This window comes from Heptranchias perlo, chromosome 26 (genome assembly GCF_035084215.1).
Source record: "Heptranchias perlo isolate sHepPer1 chromosome 26, sHepPer1.hap1, whole genome shotgun sequence".
NCBI lineage: Eukaryota > Metazoa > Chordata > Chondrichthyes > Hexanchiformes > Hexanchidae > Heptranchias > Heptranchias perlo.
This window is the reverse complement of record NC_090350.1, coordinates 35,333,169-35,355,296: the sequence shown is the minus strand read 5'-3', so window position 1 is coordinate 35,355,296 and position 22,128 is coordinate 35,333,169. Positions and strand designations below refer to the sequence as shown.

Here is a 22,128-nt window from a genome sequence, read left to right as displayed (position 1 = left end):
CCTGCAGAGTAGAAATCGGGAGTACGGTGACCTTGGTGCCTGATTCCCGGATCCATGCTGGTTTCGTCTGCACCGCAGCCTCCTCGGGGACAGCGTGCGGTGGCGCTGAGAGTCCGGGAGTGCATGAAGGATCTGACAGGAAGGGCCCTTCTCACCACCAGCCAAGCTATGTCTTGGTGCTTGTTTGAAAGTTCTGGCGATGAGGCGTTCTGCCAAATGACATTGACAGCCTGCTCGGGGAACCAACTGACGGGATCCATCGTCTCCTTTTCCCGCAGGGTCTCGAGGACGTTACGTGCGGACCACTTACTGATCACCTTGTGGTCGAAAGTGTTTTTTTGCATGAACTTTTCGACGAGGGACAGGTGGGGCGGAACGGTCCAACTGGACGGAGCGTTCCGTGGCAGCGTGGCCAGGCCCATCCTTCGCAACACCGGGGATAGATAGAACCTCAGCATGTAGTGACATTTTGTGTTTTCGTACCAAGGGTCCATGCAAAGCTTGATGCAGCCGCACACAAAAGTGGGCACGCCTTTTCCCCTTTCTCCAGAGATTTGTACATCATGTCCCTGCGGACACGGTCCATTTTTGATCTCCAGATAAAGTGGAAGATGGCTTGGGTGACTGTCATGGCGCAGGGGCGAGGTATGGGCCAGACCTGTGCCAAGTACACTGTCACCCATCTCCTTCTGGAATGCGCCTTTGCAAAGAAGGTCTGGAGAGAGATGCAGTGGTATCTGTCCAGGTTCGTCCTGAGCAGCTCCGTAACACAGGACTCTGTGCTCTATGGGCTGTTCCCGGGGACGCACACCGAGACAGACATCAAGTGCTGCTGGAAGACCATTAACTCGGTGAAAGACGCCCTTTGGTCTGCCTGAAACCTGCTGGTCTTCCAGTGCACGGAGCTGTCCTCGACCGAGTATTGCAGACTGGCACATTCCAAGGTCCAGGACTACGTGCTCAGGGACGCAATGAAGCTGGGTGCAGCCGCCGCAAAGGCTCTGTGGGGAAAGGCAACCATTTAGAGCCTTCCTGCCATTGTTTACCGAGGGGCTGCAATCAGGGAAACCCCCACCTCCGGGCAGAATGTAAAATTCAAATTGCTGTAATGTACCTGTAATGAAGCTGTAATGTACCTGTAATCAATAATCTGTATTGAGTATAATGCAGAGATACCCCAGAGTGTCATGAACTGTAATTATGCACAATGTGTTCATTGAACTGTACTTGATTTAACCTGCTAATTGTATAATCTGTATTGTGTACGATTGGAATGTGATATGACAACTGTATTGTATGTTTTTGCTACACATTTTATGAATAAAGTATATTTTTTGAAAAAAAAAGATTCCCGGATCCATGCCTTCGTAGACTGATGTGGAGATGCCGGTGATGGACTGGGGTTGACAATTGTAAACAATTTTACAACACCAAGTTATAGTCCAGCAATTTTATTTTAAATTCACAAGCTTTCGGAGGCTTCCCCCTTCGTCAGGTGAACGATGTGATTCCCTTTCACATCGTTCACCTGACGAAGGGGGAAGCCTCCGAAAGCTTGTGAATTTAAAATAAAATTGCTGGACTATAATTTGGTGTTGTAAAATTGTTTACAATTCGTAGACTGAGACTCTGCGCCTGGGAGCGAAGTCACAAAAAATTTACCCCAATACCTCAGGAGCAAGGGAGAAACAGAAATAGTTGGCTGTAGCTAAAATGAGGGCAGAGCATATGATTAACAATTGGGGTCTCCTATAGTCCTTTCCCCAACCCCACCTGGGCAGATCAAGGAAGCATCCTGTATGACAGAATTCGAAGGGCTTGTAGCAATGATAGTTTCAACACCTAGTATTAAATGGGGATATTCAACTTGAAGTGTGGTGGCAAAATATGAACTTGTAAAGGTGGTGCTACTTCTTGACACTAATTAAAGGGAAAGTGGAGCAGGACAACATTGATGGGAATATAAGAAAATGCTAAAACAGGCTAAAGAAGATATTAGGAGTGCAAAAAGGGCCCAGTAGATGAATATAGCAGTGGATGTTAAGCACAATAGTTAAACTTGTTTGCGGTATCATAATAGCAAAAGAAAGGCCAGGGAGGAAGTTAGATCCTAAAAAGATATTGGTATTGGAAAAATTGAAGGTGAAGAGAAAATAGTTGAATTATTTAAAGGTTATTTCCTAGGTGTGTTCAGCAGAGGGCAAAATATAAGTTCACTAACCAATTATTGGGCACAATGGAATTCATAGAATGTTTTGAAATCAGTGAAGAGGTATTTAATAAGTTAAAAAGACCGGACTAATAAATCCCCTGAGCAAGATAACTTATATTGTAGATGCTGAAAGAGACTATGGAGGAAATTTGGGGGGCACTGAATTGGGTACTGGAGAGGTTCTGCAGAATTGAAAGCATAGAAACATAGTAACTATATTTAAAACAGGGACAAATTTGACCCAGTTAACTACAGGCCCATTACCTAACTTCAATACTGGATTAAAATAATGGAAGTATTCTAAGGAGTAGGGTGGAGGTGCATAATAACGTGGAGAAGCAATGAAAGAATATGAAGTGCTGGAATAAAGAGCCAGAACAGCAGAGTATACGTTTACATAGGTTATGCTGAGGTTATATAATACACTGGCCAAACCTCCCCTGGAAGGGGAACTTGTCAGATGGGTTACCTTTGGGTGTAAGTGCTTAAGATACTCCCCCCAGGTTCCTGTCAGCATTATTTTAAGGTACACTGCCGCAGATGCCTTAAGCCCTCGTAGAAAAAGATTGCTCATTGGAAAATGTCCCCAGGTGACTGAGAGGCCTGGATAAATTCTCGTTATTTATCACCAATTTTCTCCTGAGGTTGAGTTATGGGTCTGCAGGTGCTGGTCAGCCTCTGGTCACTTGTCCAAGCAGCCATTATTCATGTGTGGGGTTTTACAGTGAGTATCAGCAGGTCAGTAGATTAGCAGATATTGCCACTGAGTTCAAACTTTCCTCATCTGACAATCACACACACTTCCAGCATGGGCCACTGAGACCAATTTGATTGATCACATTGCTGCCTCAGTTGAGATGAACTAACTCAGTACTGACCAAGAACTTCCATGCATTGTATAGCTCAGTTACTCTCTGACTAAACCCACTGAGCCACAGGGAGCCCAGTATCCAATTGCTGACCTCCCTTATTGCCATTTAGGATGACCTAGCAATTAAGTAGAATATAATTCCACCAGAAGGAGACCAATAATTCCCTTGATTTATCTGTATGGACCAGGAAGGACTCAGGTCTGTGTTGAATAGCTCAACTGTGGATTGTAGCGGTGTTACAGTTGGCCACTGGCCCAGGGGTTGGGAAAATTGACCACGGTTCTTGATCGCCATCCAGTGACCCCTCCTGAATGTGTGTATGTGGATGTCACTTGAGTACAAACAGCTGGTTGATGTTTTTCACCTCCTTAACCTAAGAGCATACTGTAGATCAGCTAACTCAGTGCAGATCAGGGATTGAACCTGGGATCTTCCTGGTTTGGGGTGGATCAGTTTGACACAAGGCATTGCCTTTACCAACTGAGCCAATGGAGGTGGGTGGCTCAATCTAAGGTTTTATTAGAGTCACACTGTTGGTCATGACATAACCTCGACTTATACAATTCTTACGTCACAAAGGTCCACTAAAAATGGGGGTGGGGAGGAAGAGGACCCAATCAGACTTTAGTATCGATGAGGGATAGGGAACACAATATAATGATGGAGCATCACAAATGACATTTATTACCTCATAATTCATTACTGCTAATACTGCGATTACCAGAGTTTTCTCAGTCAGTTTATGACCGTACTCATGCAGCACACATAGTTGCTGCTTGCTGTTCTTCCAGATTTCAATGGCCGGGCTGCTTTCTGAGTTTTTTTCTTCCAGGAGGGCCTCTCACCCTGACCACTGTGAAACCACTGGATGCCGAGCCTGGCAACGGGTTCGGACGGAAACCATCCCAAATGATTTCACCAGCACGATTTCCAAATCCTGGTGCGCCCCCTACTCGTCACAGGAAGCTGATTTGAGCTTTGTCCTTGATAATTTCCTAGCCAGAGCTTTCCTGGTCGCCTGCCTGATCGTCTTGATATGTTTCTTCATTAACTTTATAAAGAAACGTAGGATCCTAACTATGATAATGGTTAGTTATATAATTAAAGAAGCATGTAGTATATTTAACAAATAGCTACGTTAAGTAGACAATTAAATATTATAAATATTGGGTAATGGTATATCATGTAAGAGTTTTTATATTTAACATTTCTTTATATAGATTATTATAATATATACCTATATTTATATAGATTACTCCCATGTAGTTGTATTCAGGGAGTCACAGTCAAGTATAGTCTTCAGGTGGTGAGGTTCGAGGGTGCACAGACATTATTCGGTCCCCTTTTTAAGCCATACATTGTCTTTATTGTTATAACGTTATATATTCCCATGTCCATATATACAATAGAAACTGCCCATGTAAACTTGTTGCGCTGTAATTACACCCTCCTGTCAGTAATGGTGCTGCAACCACCATTGTTGGGGGGCGGGGTGTAATTACAGTGTGACACGTTTACATAGATTTTTGATATATTATAGATAGATGGAAATGTTGAATTATATTCGTCTCACGTGCAAAATGTCTGGCAAGGAAAAATCCCAATTGGTTCCTGAGAACTTTAAGCCAATCACTAAACTCTACTAATATCTCCACTGTCACTGAGCTCAGCATTTCCTTTTAGTGGTCATAGGCATTCTACAGAACAGAATACCCTCGGACTGGCTGTGACCAATTTTGCAAGAAATTCACTAGTTGTTATATAGAAACATCTGAGCCAAATTTTTTTTTAAATTCTTCTGTGTGAAACAACATAGAGTACAAAACTATTATTATGATATGGCCTGACTTTGTGTGGTGATTAAAATGAGGGAGGGGTTAATTTAGTTTAGTTTAAGAGCAATGTTCCTCCCTCCACAAACACATAAACACAGAATAACTGGTCATTCATCTGAACATTTGTGGAACAATGTAAGCACAAAATAGCTGCTGCATTTACTTACATAAACGTAATCATTGCACTTCAACAGTAATTCATTGCATGAAGCCCTTCTGAGATGTTTAGACTCTGTGATAAGGCACTATATGAGTGCAAGTATTACATTTTTATGTATCTGATAAATGTCTATGGGGTTTGAAAAATTACTAGTTGACCAAGTGATCCAACTTGTACTCTTCAATCAATTCACCTCTCCCGAATTTCCTTCTTCAATATATGTATGATATAATGTTGACTTTCAATTCTGCCTTCAAAACCTTAAAGCAAGTGACTCCTTTGATTAGGAAACTGGAGATATGTATGTGTTTAAAAATTGCCACTCTGAGTATTGTATTGTGGGGCAGGCTTGATGGACCAGCTGGTCTTTTCCTGCCCGTCATTTTCGAAAGTTTGTAATGCTCAGCGCCACAAAGCATGGAAGGACACAAGTCCAAGCCTTGCATTGCTCATTCCCTTATATGGTAGATTTGAGCCCGGGAAGTACTAATCACAGGCTGCAATATCTTCCAGTGCAGTCAGTTGGGGTACAGGAGGATAAGCATTGGAGGGAGTGTAATAGAATCATACAGCACAGGAAAAGGCCATGCTGTCCACCATGCCTGTGCTGGCTCTTTGAAAGAGCTATCCAATTAGTCCCACCACCCCACACTTTCCCCATAGCCCTACAAATTTTTCCTGCTTGGACAGTACCTGATGGCCTGTTCTTGGAGATAGATGGCAGTAGGGGAGCATTGGTGGCTTTCCTGTCCTCTCAACTACTTAATCAAGTGGCAGATGAAACTAAGACAAAATATGAAAACCTCATTTTAAAAGTTTATCTTAAAACTGATATAATAGGTGCTGTACCTTGAACTTGATGGCAACTGTTGATGCATTTACATGGCAACACAAAACTCAGAGTAGCAATCTGACTCCCCAGTGCAATGGGAACTCAGAAGTGAGCCGCCCAGCAACTGGGTGTCTCAAATCCAAACTGCAGATTCCTTGCTGCAGTGTTAATGTGGTCTCCGTGCACACAGGAAATTTGTGAGTGACAAAGCAGCCCGCTTGATTGGTACCCCATCCACCACCCTAAACATTCAGTCCCTTCACCACCGGCGCACAGTGGCTGCAGTGTGTACCATCCACAGAATGCACTGCAGCAACTCGCCAAGGCTTCTTCAACAGCACCTCCCAAACACACGACCTCTAGCACCTAGAAGGACAAGGGCAGCAGGCACATGGGAACAAGATCACCTGCACGTCCCCCTCCACACCATCCCGACTTGGAAATATATCGCCGTTCCTTCATCGTCGCTGGGTCAAAATCCTGGAACTCCCTACCTAACAGCACCGTGGGAGAACCTTCACCACACGGACTGCAGCGGTTCAAGAAGGTGGCTCACCACCACCTTCTCAAGGGCAATTAGGGATGGACAATAAATGCTGGCCTTGCCAGCGACGCCCACATCTCATGAACGAATAAAAAAAAATTGAGATCAGCCTAGACAAGGGGTTGAACTTGGGCCTTCTGCTCTGTGTGGTTTTTAGTATGACACTAGTTTATTTACCTAATGCACCATCAGGGGAGTCAATTACATGGGTTCTATGTATCATCGGCTTGAATTGTACTACAATTTTTTGCCATTGACATAGCTAGCACTTCCTTCAGTCAGAAGAGGGCACTGTTTTTGGGTGGATTTCTTTGTAGGCTATAAGTCAAATTCCTATGTGCTCCATATGGAGTTACATGTTAATAATCGATTTGTTTTGTTGCAGAAAATATGGGAGAAATATGCATGCATTTTGAAAATAGGATCCAGATCCGACAAAAAATATCTGAAAAATGAGAAAAAAAGGAAAGAAATCAAACGTTTCCGCAGAGGACTTGCCATCCAAGAAAAGATCATGAGGAAACTTCAGCAGATGGAAATGAAAATCCGAGACATGGAGGAAATGATTATGAAATTTGCAAAGAAGATGACTCGCCGAGTAATCGGATCGGACTGTACGAGCCGTTCATCCAGTTGTGTCTGTTCACGTTGCCACACTCCGAGCGTCGTCAGTACAGAAGTGGACTCTCATCGTACAGTGTGAAACAAATTACAGTACACAGTATAAAAATAATCACCGAGAATAAAACTCTCACCCTGACATATCAATGCATGACACACTGAAGCACTAAATGACCTACAATTTGTTGTATCGTCGCAGTAAAGAGCTTCATATTTGAACGTGCAAAATTTCATACCTTTTTTGTTCATTTGCTTTGGTTCTCAGCACTCTCGGGTTCCCCCTGGCTGAAAGTAAACAGCCCAGGGTGACTTGGCCATTAACTTTTCTTGTCCCTTCTATGGGGAAACGTCTTTCGCCCACTCAATCCTCTTCCCTCCCCCTTCTCCTTTATTCTCTTCTAGCATTTTCTCCCTTCCTTTTCTGAAGGTGCTGACTCTTACTGGGGTGCACACAATCCCAGAACCGTAGAACCATACAGCACAGAAGGATGCCATTCAGCTCACCGTGCCTGTGCCGGATTGTTCAAAGAGCTCTCCAAATAGTCCCACTCCCAATAGCCCTGCAATTTTTTCCCCAACAAGTATTTATCCATTTTTCTTTTGAGGGTTACTATTGAATCTGCTTCCACCAACCCTGAAGGCTGTGCATTCCAGATCTTAACGGTTTACTGTGTAAAAAAAATTCTCTTCATCTCCCCTCTGGGTTTTTTTTTTGCCAATCACCTTAAATGTGTGTCCTCTAGTTACTGACCCTCCTGCCAGTGGAAACAGTTTCTCCCTATTTACTCTATCAAAACGTCATAATTTTGACCACCTCTATTAAATCTTCCCTTAACCTTCTCTGCTCTCAGGAGAACAATCCCAGCTTCTCCAGTCGCTCCACATAACTGAAGTCGCTGATCCCTGGTACCATTCTAGTAAACCTCCTCTGCACCCTCTCCAAGGCCTTGACAATGTACAGATGAAGTCTTTATCCACCTGATAAGATATTTGGCTTTCTGTACTTTATGTACAATGCTGTTCCATGGTGTTGCAAATGGTGTGTCAAGACCAAGTGTACTTTTCAGGTGAAGCAGGGTTGGGAGTGGAGGGTAATTTCAACCAGGGCACGCAGGTGTAATTTAGTCTGCATTTTAAAGTCATACATTCTGTCCTTATTTGTATATAATACTTTGATTTTATATTATTAATAGTTAAATAGCAAAACTTACAGCAAATTGGGAATTTGGTTGAAGGACAGGAGTTTTTCTACAGTACAGGCGAAGGAGCACCAAACTGAGGCGCTACTGTGCCACCGCTGGCAGGAGGGTGTAATTACAGTGTAACAAGTTTATACAGACAGTTTCCATTACAAATTTGGATATAGGAATTTATAATGGAATAAGCTATAACAAAAATGCGACAAAAGCAATGGAAGTATTGTTTGGCAGACAGGAAGAACACACAAATGTGAGCAGGAAGGTTCCAAGTACAGTGCCCAGTCTATGCTGAGTTAGCTGAACTCAGCTGGGATGGTGGTAGGAGTGCTACAAGTGGTCTTGCCATTCCTGCGTTTGGGAAGGGAAATGATCTGGGATTTCTGCTCCTCAGCAACGCCTCCTGGAAAAGTGTGGTGAGGAAATGCTCATGTTAAGGTGTGATTCCCCCTGCACTCTCTCTGACATGTAACAGTCAAGGAACAACTTGGGCAAGGAACTGGGTGGCAACTAGTGCCCATGGAAAGAGTTAATCCCTTCAGAAGAGGAGAAGGGAGAATTTTTTTTTTTAAATGACGTAAGAGAGAACGTGTTGAGAATGTACTCTCTCGCAACACTATTTTCAATTGGTGAACCAATGAGTCTCTTTAGCTGCTTTTCCTTTCCTCAGATGATCTGTCAAAATTGCCCCAGGGTAGAAGATAGACACAAATATCAGTTTGGATTGTGATTCAAACTTAAATCTCTACTGGGAACGTTTAAAATTTTCAATCCAACAGTTACTCAGTCAAACATGACTATTCTGTAAATTTGAAGGATTGTAATCTAAAATTAACCCGGTGAATTCTAGAGATGGGGAAAGACCGTCGGTACAGAAAAAAGCCTCTTAATGGGAACGCTTCCATTGCAAACCAAGCAATCCTCTTAAGCACTCATTCCCCTTTAACAAAGATTGTGCAGCATGTGTAAATTGATTTAGTGTTGGTGTAAATGTTCCATTTAAATATCCTTCTTGAGCTATTAGCATGGTATTTGTCGTCCCTGACAACTGATTAGCAAAATTCTTCCACCTATGTATGCCAAATTAGTGTGTTTAAGATGGTTTTTTTTTACTGTAATAGTAACAATGGAATCATAGGGATGAGTTGAGTTCTTTTCTCATTTGTTTGATCCTAAGAATATATATAGTAAGCTAGGATTGTCCAACTCAAGCATGGTAGCATGCTGGCTAAACAACAGAGAATTAGCACAGATGTGACCCAGGTCAATCTTTGACACATCAAACCAGGGAAAGCTGGCACCCAACAAGCAAAGTCAACAGTGGTGCCCAGAACCCGAGGGCTGCTAGGATGATAATACAAACATGAAAAGAGGAATGGACAAACAAAACCACCCAGTCCGTCAAACCATCTCCTTCAAACTTGGTGCACCCAGGTACACCATTTACTCCCTCCCAATCCCCCATCGCACAATCTCCAGGGACAGGCAATAAAAAAAAACAGAAAGAAAAAACCTGACACCCATTTAGGTAAAACTCTTGGGAAATTCCTCTCTGACCCCCAAAGATGATCAAGCAAAGCTCCAGGAGACCAAGGTAACTCAAAAATCCTACTATTTCCAGTGGTCCCACAACTTACCCTCTATAATTGGAAATTACCTCCTTGCTTAGTAACTTGAGCAGTTCCCATTTGAAGGGCTGCAGGAACCCTGTACTGACTGCATGCCTTGGCAATCTATTCCAGAGGCCAATGACTTACTGTAAAAAGAAATACTTCTTAACATCTAAACTATCTCCTTGCCTACATATTTTATATGCATGCCCCCTAGTTCTCCCTTAGTTATCCAATTCAAATAACCTATCCAAACCTTGTCCATGGTGTAGTTAAGGTTAATAAGTAAATAACATATGACCAGAGAAAGAAGGAACTTAGGACCAACGAATTACTTTTGATGTGCAGTCACCATATGTAAGCAAATGCAGCATCAAATTGCACCGTGCAGAGTCCCACAAACAAATGAGATGAATCGTCAGTTTATCTGTTTTTTGGGAGGGATGTTCGTGAGGAAGGACACTCCCTGCTCTTCTTCAAATAGTAGCATGGGATCTTCTACATCCACCTGAATGGGCAGAGAAGGTTTAACATCACATCCAAAAGATGGCATCTCCAACAGTGAATGCCAGTTTTGCACAGAAATATCTGCCTAGAATATGTGGGGCTTGAATCCATAACCTTCTAATTCAGAGGTGAAAGTGCTTTCAACTAAGCCAAGCTGACACTAGAGTATCAGGCTGACATTGACCATGTCCTATCAGTGCCAGTGAAGGTGACTGCTGAACTCATTACCTATGTTGTTGGCACCTATCCACCTTGGAGAGTAATCAGTCAGCAATATCCAGTCATTTCTCAAGTCTCTGTTGAATTGCTGGAGAGAATGTATCACTTTTCAACACCCTTGTAACAACGATAGAAAACATAAAAGACATTTATCAGCCAGTGCTGATTCTACCAATATCTCAGGCTCCTTTGATTATACCCTTACACCATCCATACATTTCTGGAGAATGTACACATCTACCTTTACAGGAGTGGCTTCATTCAGTTAATGTGTAAACAAAATCTGAAGCGTGATGCCAAGAATACAATCATGGATGACTGTGTCGAGTTACCCTTGCAGCCGCCTCAATTTATTTATCCGTGCCAAATTCTGGGCTTGGCATGTGGCTTAGCAAAGAATTAACTGACAAATGGTTGCTAGCTAAAGCATTAATAAATTGGCCTCAGTGTCTTGTTATTTTTACTCCATGGAACATAGAAATGAGCACAGTGAAATGGACTGATATTCTCCCTTCACTGAAAAAAATGATGATACTGTACTTCACTCAAGTGAAAATATTGATCTGGACAAGTTTGAGCTGGAGTACCAAACTGATCTGAATCTGAACATGCGGGCAGGATGGTGTAAAAAGACCTCTAATGTCACATGTCATTATAATGCGATAGCAGATGCACAGAGGGTGTTCTTTCAGTGTACGAGTTGAGCGTTCTTTGCACAATCCATAAATTCACTCAATGACACCTCAATTAATTAGACCTAACCTGGGCTCCTGGGAGTCCTACATCCCAGGCCTAACTGAGTTAAATTAATGGCAGTAAAATCAAAGGAGGCTGGCTTGTTGGCTATGTACTAGAACCATGGATAATTTCTAGTTCTTTTTGTCTGCCATTTGCAGGGAAAGTGGCTGATCACTTACCTTTGAGAGCCTTGATTTCTTGTTACATGGCTTGCTTCAGCAGCAGATAAAAGGCAGGTGACAATTACACAATAATGAATACCTGGGAGTGCGATACAGTGTACGTAATTCAATCAAGGGTTTCAGGTGGCAAAATAAAATGAGAACCTGCCATGTTACAAGTGTGTGGGTGGTTGGGTAAGCATAGGACGGTGATCTCCATGGGTGAATAGTCTACCGAAACTCTTTTTTAAAATTATTATTCGTTCATGGGATGTGGGCATCGCTGGCAAGGCCAGCATTTGTTGCCTATCCCTAATTGCCCTTGAGAAGGTGGTGGTGAGCTGCCTTCTTGAGTGGCTTGGCTAGGCCATTTCAGAGGGCGATTAAGAATCAACCACATTGCTGTGGGTCTGGAGTCACATATAGGCCAGACTGGGTAAGGACGGCAGGTTTCTTTCCCTAAAGGGCATTAGTGAACCAGATGGGTTTTTACGACAATCCGGTAGTTTCATGGCCACCATTACTGTTACTAGTTTTCTTTTAATTCCAGATTTTATTTAATTAATTGAATTTAAATTCCCCAGCTGCCATGGTGGGATTGTGAACTCATGACTCCGGATTATTAGTCCAGGTCTCTGGATTACTAGTCCAGTAACCACTAGGCTATCATACCCTGTAGTCTAGGCTTACAAATGAAGAATTTGGGTGAGTTAGTGGAGGAGGAAAACATTTTAATAAAAAAAAACACATCTAGGTGGTACGTGAAGCCAATTGTAGTAATCACAATATCGGGAGTCCTACATCCCAGGCCTAACTGAGTTAAATTAATGGCAGTAAAATCAAAGGAGGCTGGCTTGTTGGGCGTGTACTAGAACCATGGATAATTTCTAGTTCTTTTTGTCTGCCATTTGCAGGGAAAGTGTCTACACATGATGTGGCTGATCACCTATCTTTGAGAGCCTTGATTCCTTGCCCAGGTTAGGTCTAATTAATTGAGGTGTCATTGAGTGAATTTATGGATTGTGCAAAGAACGCTCAACTTGTACACTGAAGGAGCACCCTCTGTGCATCTGCTATCGCATTATAATATAGCCCAGGGAAGGAATGAGGGATATTGCTGGCATATTCTGCTCTTCACAATATCAGAAATGGAATAGAGCCAATCTTTGAACTGTGGGAGGATCAGAATGGGGTGGAAATACTACTGGTTAATTAGTGGATGACATTCAGATCCATGACCAATTAGAAATGTCAAGGAGTAATTGCTATGACAGTGAGTAAATAATATTTCTCTGTAATGAAATGTCACAGAGTGCACCAAGAAAGGGAGCAAATGTGTTAATTTTTACGATCAACCTATGAGATATTTAGAGAGAGAAAAAACGGCAGATGCCTTACTCTCCTCTTGAAGGAAACAACATTAATCACAACACAGAGAGTCGGAGGGAACTGGAACCAACCTACTGCATTCGAGAGCAAGTCCTCAGGGTGAAACTGAAACTACTGAGACATCTTTATCTTTGAAGGGCTGCCTTTTCGAAGACCTGGCTTCTGATCATGAGGAGTATCAGAGGGGTTGGATTATTCAGTTGGTTTCTGGAGAGCCAAAAGAGAATTTCCTGTTATTTGTTTTTTTAGGCATAGGTTGAACACTGAGAAAAAGGATTACTTCCTGGGAGTTCTGCTTGACTAGTTGTAAACCTGTACTGACAGAGTCTGTCAGCTTATCATTTGTTCCATTGCCTTCAAATGTCACTCCATGTGTAGACTTGTCCCAGTGGAACACATAGATGAACTCCTTGATTCCATTCGGACTTTATTTGAGGAGAAGTGGGTATTTCTGGGTGACCCAGAGGGTAACTTCCTCCATTCTCTATCTCGTTCTCCACAGGCACATTGTCACATGTCATCTATTAGAAAAATGTAAGAGAAGGATTTTGCAGAAATATCTAAGCAATACACATTTTTCAGGACTTATCACGTATTATTGTGTATAATTTACGCCTGATTTACGACATCATTGTATGTGTGACAACAAAGACTTACCATGTTGAGAACCATCAAGGCTCTTTTGCAAAATGCCTGGTTGACCATAATCTTACCGATCCTTTTTGGGCTCTTTGATAAGGTTCTGTATAATACCAACCCTAACATTGTTTTGTTTCTTTATTCTGCTGTTGGGCATGCTCCTCTGCGTTACTGGACCCTTCCTGCCAATTAGGTTGCTTCCCGAAGGTTCTGCTGATGTCTTAATCCTCCATCACATTAGTTACTTCCCAATGGACATGGGCTCAGCAATTTGCCCACAGGGTAGTTCTTTGGGAATTTGAGACATACCACAAGCTTTCCTCTCACAAATTTACTTCATTTATCCAGGAGTCAATTCCTGGAACCACCATCAAACATTTCCTCATGGGTTTAGTGACCTCCTTCACTAGACGCACAAACTTCCCCACAAAGTAGATCTTTTCCTTCTGTGATACAGTTTTTGCATTTGAATCAGTCACGGTGGTATTTAACATGGCTTTTTGCATAATTAACGTAAATTTAAACGTAAATCAAAAGCAAAATGCTGCAGATGCTGGAAATCTGAAACTGCACTTTACAAACCTTCCGGACTCAACACTGATTTCCATAACTTCAGATCATAACCACTGCTCCCATTTTTTCGGTCAGTTAGTGCTGGTAATGGTTCTGCTGCTGCCATTTACAGCTACTCCTGATCAACCTTTCGTTTCTTAACCTGTCCCATTCCAACCTTCCTTGCACCATCATCCCCTTTGTCAGTTAATCCCTCGTGCCCTTTACCCTATCACAGACCTTCCAGTTTTGTTCTTTCAACCCCTGCCCCACTTTCCCTGGCTCTGTACTTGCTCAAAAACTTTTATATCTTTCAGTTCTGATGAAAGGTCTTCAGCCTGAAACATTAACTCTGTTTCTTTCTCCACAGATGCTGCCTGACTTGCTGAGCTTTGCAGCATTTTCTGTTTTTATATTATAAATTTAAACATTCCTTTTTGTTTGTAAAGATTTTTAGCTGCTCATTTAGTTTAACATGAAATATTTAAGCTGTTTAGGTTCTAACATTACTGATTACATGATTTAATGCGGGTGAATTTTGCTGTAACATTATTGAACTCAGCTGTAGCTCAGTGGTCGCACTCTCTCCTCTGAGTCAGAAGATCGTGGGTTCAAACCTCACTCTCGGGACTTGAGCACATAATCTAGGCTGACACTTCAATACAGTACTGACGGGGTGCTGCACTGTCAGAGGTGCTATCTTTCAGATGAGATGTTAAACTGAGACCTCGTCTGCCCTCACAGGCGAATGTCAAAGTTCCCATGGCACTATCTACGTTAGACCAGGGGAGTGCTCCACAGTGTCCTGACCAATATTTATCCCTCAACCAACATCACTAAAAAAAAAACAAATTATCTGGTCATTATCTCATTGCTGTTGTGGGACCTTGTTCAGTGCAAATTAGCTGCTGTGTTTCTTACATTACAACAGTGACTACACTTCAAAAAGTACTTCATTCACTGTAAAGCGCTTTGGAACATCCTGAGGTTGTATCAGCAGAAGTAAATGGACAGGAATGAGAACCCAAGTCTAATATCTGCAATACTTGTCTATTTATAATGCATTAAACATCATACATCTATGCACATTTCCTGTGTCAACTTTTCCATTATAAAGTCCTATGTTTATATTTATAATAGAACCTGCCTAGGTAAACTTGTCATTCTGGGATTATACCCTCCTAAGAGTCACGGTGCTGTAGCCTTTTCTAAAGGCCTTCGATAAGGTACCGCATTGTAGACTCATGTCTAAGGTCAGAGCATGTGGAATCAGGGGACAGGTAGCAAAATGGATAGCAAACTGGCTACAAAACAGAAAACAGAGAGTAGGGGTTAAGGGTAGCTACTCAGGCTGGCAAAAGGTGGGAAGTGGAGCTCCACAGTGATCGGTGCTGGGACCACTGTTGTTCACAATTTACATTAACGATTTGGATTTGGGAATTGAAAGTACAATGTCAAAATTTGCAGATGACAGGAAATTGGGGGGTGTAATTAATACAAGGGAATAATATGTTAAAACGCAAGAAGACATTGATAAACTTGCAGAATGGGCATGTAATTGGCAAACGAATTTCAATATTGTTAAGTGTGAGGTGGTGCATTTTGGTAGAAAGAATAAGGAGACCACATACTGCTTGGATAATAAGAGTCTAAACAGGATAGAGGAGCAAAAGGATCTGGGGATACAGATACACAAATCACTAAAAGTAGCGACGCAGGTTAATAAGACCATAAAAAAGGCAAATCAAGCACTAGGGTTCACTTCTAGAGGGATAGAATTGAAAAGCAAAGACGTTGGGCCCGATATTATCAGGGCGGCGGGTTCGCAGCGGGGGACGATTGGGCGCGTGGGTAACGCGCCCGGTGAAATCAGTCTGCCCCGAATGCAATCGCAGGCTGATTGGATCCACTTACCTCTTGTTCCGGGTTCGCCGCTGCTGATCTGTGCGGCGGGCGGGCTGCGCATGCACAGTAAGGTCTGTCAGCTGGAGGAGCTCTATTTAAAGGGGCAGTCCTCCACTGACTGATGCTGCAAGAAATAGGAAAAATTACAGCATGGAGCAGCCCAGGGGGAAGGCTGCTCCCAGGTTTAATGATGCCTCACTCCAGGTATCATTGGATGGGGTGAGGAGGAGGGGGAGGACAGAGATTTTCCCCCCGACGGGCGGGAGGAAGCAGCCTGCCTCTGCCACCAAGAAGGCCTGGCTCGAGGTGGCAGAGGAGGTCACCAGCACCACCAACATATCGCCCACCTGCATACAGTGCAGGAGGCGCTGCAATGACCTAAGTAGGTCAGCCAAAGTGAGTACACTTACTCATTCCCCTACACTCCGTCTGCCACATCACCGCCCCCACCCCACATCTCCTTCTGCACTGCCAACACTACTCTGTCACATCACCCCTCACACCCACTCAAACCTCATCCTCATCTTACCTGCACTTACTCACCTCGCCAGTACTCATCCCGCCACTACCACTCAACCCAATCCTCATACAATCTCATGGCTCTATCTCATACTCACCCTCTCATGCATCTCTTTCACAGCCAGCCTCACTCAACCTGCCACTACCTGTGCTGCAGCCACAGGGCATGCATCACATATGTGCAGTAGGAAGCGTAAGGCAAACGTGTCGTGAGCATGAAGGGGATGCACAAGGGTGTTTGAGGGTTTCCTGAGGATCACAATGAAGACCCACACCTGACGCCACCCATTGTGTCACTGCAGAGTGGGTGGTGTATTTGCAGGGCTCTTTTGTGCAGACGACAGAGATGTTGGCGATGTCCCCGGTGGCACCCTGGAAGGATGCGGAGGAGAAGTTGTTGAGGGCAGAGGTGACGTTGACAGCGACAGGTAAGAAGATGGTGCTCGGGCCAGCCGAGAGCAGCTCGGCATGAAGGAGGCTGCAGATGTCCACGACTACATGTCGAGTGACTCTGAGCCTCCGTGTGCACTGCTGCTCAGAGAGGTCCAGGAAGCTGAGCCTCGGTCTGTGGAGCCTGTGGCGAGGGTAGTGCCCTCTGCGACGCATCTCTCTCTGCCGTTGCCCTCCCTCCTGCTGTGCAGGTGGATGTGTCACAGCACTGTGTTGTGGAGCTCATTGTGTCAGAGGTGGACGGCGTGGCCGGCGAGGCTGGTGATGCAGTTCGCCCTCCAAGGAAGTCATGACTGCAGCTACGGCGGCCCCCATCCAGATGATGTACATCTGAGGGGGTCCGCAAGGTAGGTACATGTGTCTGGACACCGGGGTAAGTGTGCAAGTTGGTGAATTTGATTGTTAGGAGGAGGGTGGTGGAGGCCAAACTTTGTCCAAAGTGACAGTGTGGCCTCCTGCAATGAGTGAGGGTCTCCCCCGCCACCTGTCAAATGGACTTTTGCAGCTGCCACAGGCTGACAGCTGCAACACGGGAAACAGTCCCAGTTGTTTGTAAAATCCCACCCCTCCTAAAATATCTTGTTAATCAGGTCTGTAAACGACCTGAAATACCAAAATAAATAGCTTAAGTGGCACCCCGCCGGCTTTAATTGCCGGCGGGAGTCCCACATGCGGGAGCTGCGCGCGCATGTCAGCGCGTCTGTGGGAAACCTGGAAGTGGGCGGGTTGGAGCTGGGCTCCCGCCCCGCCCTGGGAATCCCTGATTTTCGGAGCCCCCCGCCAGGAACGCACCCGATCGCGGGTGCTAAAATCATGCCCGTTATGTTAAACTTATGTAGAACCTTGGTTAGACCACACTTGGAGTACTATGCACAGTTCTGGTCTCCATATTATAGAAAGGATATAGTGGCATTGGAGAGGGTGCAAAAAAGATTCACAAGGATAATGCCAGAACTGAGAGGATATCCTTATCGGGAAAGACTGAACAGGCTGGGACTCTTTTCTCCAGAAAGGGCTTGATAGGGTAGACGTAGAGAAAATGTTTCCACTTGTGGGGGGAGTTCAAACCTAGAGATCATAAATATAAAATAGTCGCTGATAAATCCAATAGGGAATTCAGGAGGAACTTCTTTACCCAGAGTGGTAAGAACGTGGAACTCGCTACCACAAGGAGTAGTTGAGGCAAATAGCATAGATAAGGGGAAGCTAGATAAGCACATGAGAGAGAAAGGAATAGAAGGGTATCCTGATAGGGTTAGATGAAGTAGGCTCGTGCGGAGCATAAACGCTGGCATAGACCAGTTGGGCCGAATGGCCTGTTACTGTGCTGTAGTTTTGATGTAACTCCTCAGTTTTGCATCTCCTAGATCCTCAACCTATACTGCTGTAACCAACTGTACTTCTTTGCTTCCCAAATTGCTTTTTTGTCAAAGTATTATCAATGGCAGAATATATGACTTTAAAATAGGGACTGAATTACATCCGTGCGCCCTAGTCTAATTATCCTCCACCCTCAAATCTTCTTTCACCTGAACACTAGTCTTCACTTCCAGTGTGTAATGCCACGGGAGATGGACTAGTGACATATATAAGTCTTGCACACCGCGGCAATTCCTTTGTCACACTTACTCCCTGCAACATTGCTCCATCACACTTTGTCCGTAAAAGCGCCATTGTTATAACACAGAGTATCTTCCGACTCACCGTGAGCAACGCCACAGGAGATCTGCTAGCAATCCATACATTTACACAACAAAAGAAAGGGGAAAATGAACAGGATTAGTTCTGTAATAAAGAGAGAAAATGCTGGAAACACTCAGCACGTCAGGCAGCATCTGTGGAAAGAGAAACAGAGTTAACATTTCAGGTCGATGACCTTTCATCATAACTGGAAGTAGTTAGAGATTTTACAGTTTATAAGCAAGTACAGCAGAAAGTTAAGACCCTGTACAGAAAGTTGAAATGTAATGGTAACTGTCACTAACTGTAAATAAACTGTTTACTATTTCATTTTTAAAAATAAGCAAGAGCCAGGGAAAGACGAGGGGAGGAAAGGTCTGTGATAGGATGGAGGACAAGATTCCATAAGACCATAAGAGATAGGAGCAGGAGTAGGCCATTCGGCCCCTCGAGCCTGCACCGCCATTCAATTAGATCATGGCTGATCTGATTTTTTACCTTAACTCCACTTTCCCGCCTTTTCCCCCATATCCTTTGACTCCCTTGCTGATCAAAAATTTGTCTAACTCAACCTTGAATGTATTCAATGACTCAGCCTCCACAGCTTTTTGGGGTAAAGAATTCCAAAGATTCACGACCCTCTGGGAGAAGAAATTCCTCCTCATTTCTGTCTTAAACAGGTGACCTCTTATTCTGAGACTATGCCCTTGTTTTAGATTCCCCCAAGAGGGGTAACATCCTCTCAGCATCTACCCTATCGAGTCTCCTCAGAATCTTGTGTGTTTCAATAAGTTCTCCTCTCATTCTTCTAAATTCCAATGAGTACAGACCCAACCTGTTCAATCTTTCCTCATAAGACAACCCTTCCATACCCGGAATCAACCTAGTGAACCTTCTCTGAAGTGCCTCCAATGCAAGTATGTCCTTCCTTAAATAAGGGCACTCCAGGTGTGGTCTCACCAGCACCCTGTACAGTTGTAGCATGACTTCCCTGCTTTTATACTCCATCCTCCTAGAAATAAAGGCCAATATTCCGTTTGCCTTCCGGATTACCTGCTGCACCTGTATTAAATGATAATGAGTGCTTCTGTGTCTGGTGAGCCCTGCAAATTACATATTTTATCTTGAAAGACATAAACAAGGGGTACCACATGCAATACTTTGTGCTGCTCATTCCTATCCCGTGCTGCATCCCCTATCCCTTTGTGTGTCGGGTGTCAGGGCGAACTCTGCCTTTTGTTCTGGGAACAAAATTTCGCAGCGCACCAACTTCCTGTCCACACGGACCGATTTAAGTGTAACCCAGCCGGCAGCAAGGGCTGGATTCGAGATTGAGGTGCAGAGAGAAAAAAAAATAAAAATTAGCAAATAAAGCAGGGAGAGAGGCTGTTTCTGTAGAAACGGACTCTTTTGTTTTCTGTGGTAAGGGTCGAGTTATTGTCTAAAGAAGAATCCAAAAGAAAGTAAATAGTTTTCTTGTGCCCAGTGACAGACGGAAGTGCCTGGGAATCATGATTCAGTCCATTGAAGAATTAACCACCGAAAACCAAATCTTTTACTCGGTGCTGCTCTTTTCCTGGACCGTGTATCTATGGGAGGCCTACCTGGCCCAACGACAGGTGAGTGAGAGTTAAATTAACACAAGAACAGCCCCCCCCCGGCCCATCCCACCCCTCCCTGAGTAATGGAGGAACATTGGGGAAGTCAAACACCCAAAAAAAAAAGAAAAATCCCCACGTTGGAGGATGTGAGCGAATTGTTTCCGCGCCCCCTTTTAAAATAAAATCCTCAGTTAAACATTGTATCAAACTGCTCGATACAATGTAACAGTTTGCGCCGGGAACAACATTGTAACAAAAGTGGACCAGTTTATAACATCACCTTACAAGCACATTTATATCTTTTGATGCTTCACTGCTGGAATACATTTGTACCTGCTGTTATTATAAATGTCACATTGCATAAAAACTTAGATCATCAACGTTTTTTTAAAAAAAAATTACCAACCTTTTAAAAATTAAAATACCCCCCCCCCTCTTTGCTGGATAAATGTAAACAATCTTACAACACCAAGTTATAGTCCAACAATTTTATTTGAAAATCACAAGCTTTCGGAGGCTTCCTCCTTCGTCAGGTGAATGTCAGGAAATCCTTGAACATTTCGCTGGATAAACAGAGCTTTTGAATGCGCTGGAAGGTGAGCAAGTGAGGCTTTGCGCCTCTCTCTCCGTCACACACATACACATCTCCTTTCTGTACGGTTAAAGTCTAAATATGACGGCTTTAACTGAAGTAAATTTTGTCTCACTGCTGTTCCTGTTCTCCTAAGATACTTATAAGGCGGGGAGAGTAGTGGGTGGGGTAAAAAGGAATATATTGTGTGACTGAAGCTTTAGCCTACATTAACATGCCTCAAGTTCCAGATCACTAGTTTTGCAGTAATCTCTCAATATCAACTTTAATCTAAAAACATTGCAATCGGTTACGGTACTTTGAGTGCAATTTTGCATTCTGATTCCATGAATGCACACCTCAGATTTGCAAGTTAAAACAATTGTGTTAAGTATCTAAAGGTGTTAAACCAATGATGTCATACCTGGCATGTGTCCTGTAGTTGGAAAAATAAATCCATAATGGTGAAATCTGTGGGAAAGGGCAAATATCTCCCAGTAGTAACTGAATTGTAGTGGAGGTGGCGGGAAGATTTCTTGTGGTTGACTTGGTTTGTAGGCAATCTGAAGTGGGATACTGGAGACTACAGTCATAGTTGTAGCGGCAATCTGTTTGAGGCGCCTCTACAATCACCCAATGTAGATGCATTTTGTGTGATTTGCATTTCAAATGGACTTTTCTCCATCTCAGATTTTTCCTTTTCTCTTGCCCCCATCTACCCTGAGAATGTTGATTTAATCTGCAGTACAGTTCCATGGATGCCGCACCCTTCCTGTAATGTAATGGCCTGAACTAGTGAATGTCGGTAGGCCAACTGACTGTGGAGGGGGACAGGGGAATCTTCACTTTGCTAATGCTGTGGTCTGGGCTGAATTAGTTGATCTCAGCTGGTGTAGCAGTAGGAGTGCTCTTGGACTAGGGTTACCGTTTCATCCACTATTTCTGCTGACAAGTGGGCATGTTTGGATATGTGGCAAGGAGAGGATTAAGCTTGGCTCTAATGCTCTATCCACAGTCAAAGCACCTGCAACCCTCGCTGCCTAGGCTCATGTGAAGGAAGAACTGCATAGCAGGAAAGGCTGGGAACGCAGCTGATGCAGAGAGAGCATGACCCCAAAGAGAGAGGTTATCTGCCGATATAATTGGCCCAACATGGGTTTGATTGTGGCACCAAGTCTCAAATGGTTACGTCATTTTTTTTTTGTAGCCTCCGACCAGATTAACTTCTAACTGTGACTTTTCACGTTGGTTGTTTTGATTTGTGAGCTGCCCAGTTTCAATCATCTATTATTGGGAAGAGTGTGCATTTTATTTA

General features: G+C 43.6%; 1 protein-coding gene across 1 annotated transcript in view; it reads left to right on the top strand.

Moving 5' to 3' along the window:
- Positions 1 to 19,932: 19,932 nt before the first annotated feature.
- The window catches only part of zmpste24 (zinc metallopeptidase, STE24 homolog), a 32,558-nt gene continuing 30,362 nt past the window's right edge, over positions 19,933 to 22,128 (top strand). Inside the window, exon 1 of the mRNA XM_068006755.1 lies at positions 19,933 to 20,260. Within this exon, the coding sequence (XP_067862856.1) occupies positions 20,153 to 20,260 (108 nt within the window). The 5' untranslated portion in view covers positions 19,933 to 20,152. The remainder of the gene's footprint in view (positions 20,261 to 22,128) is intronic.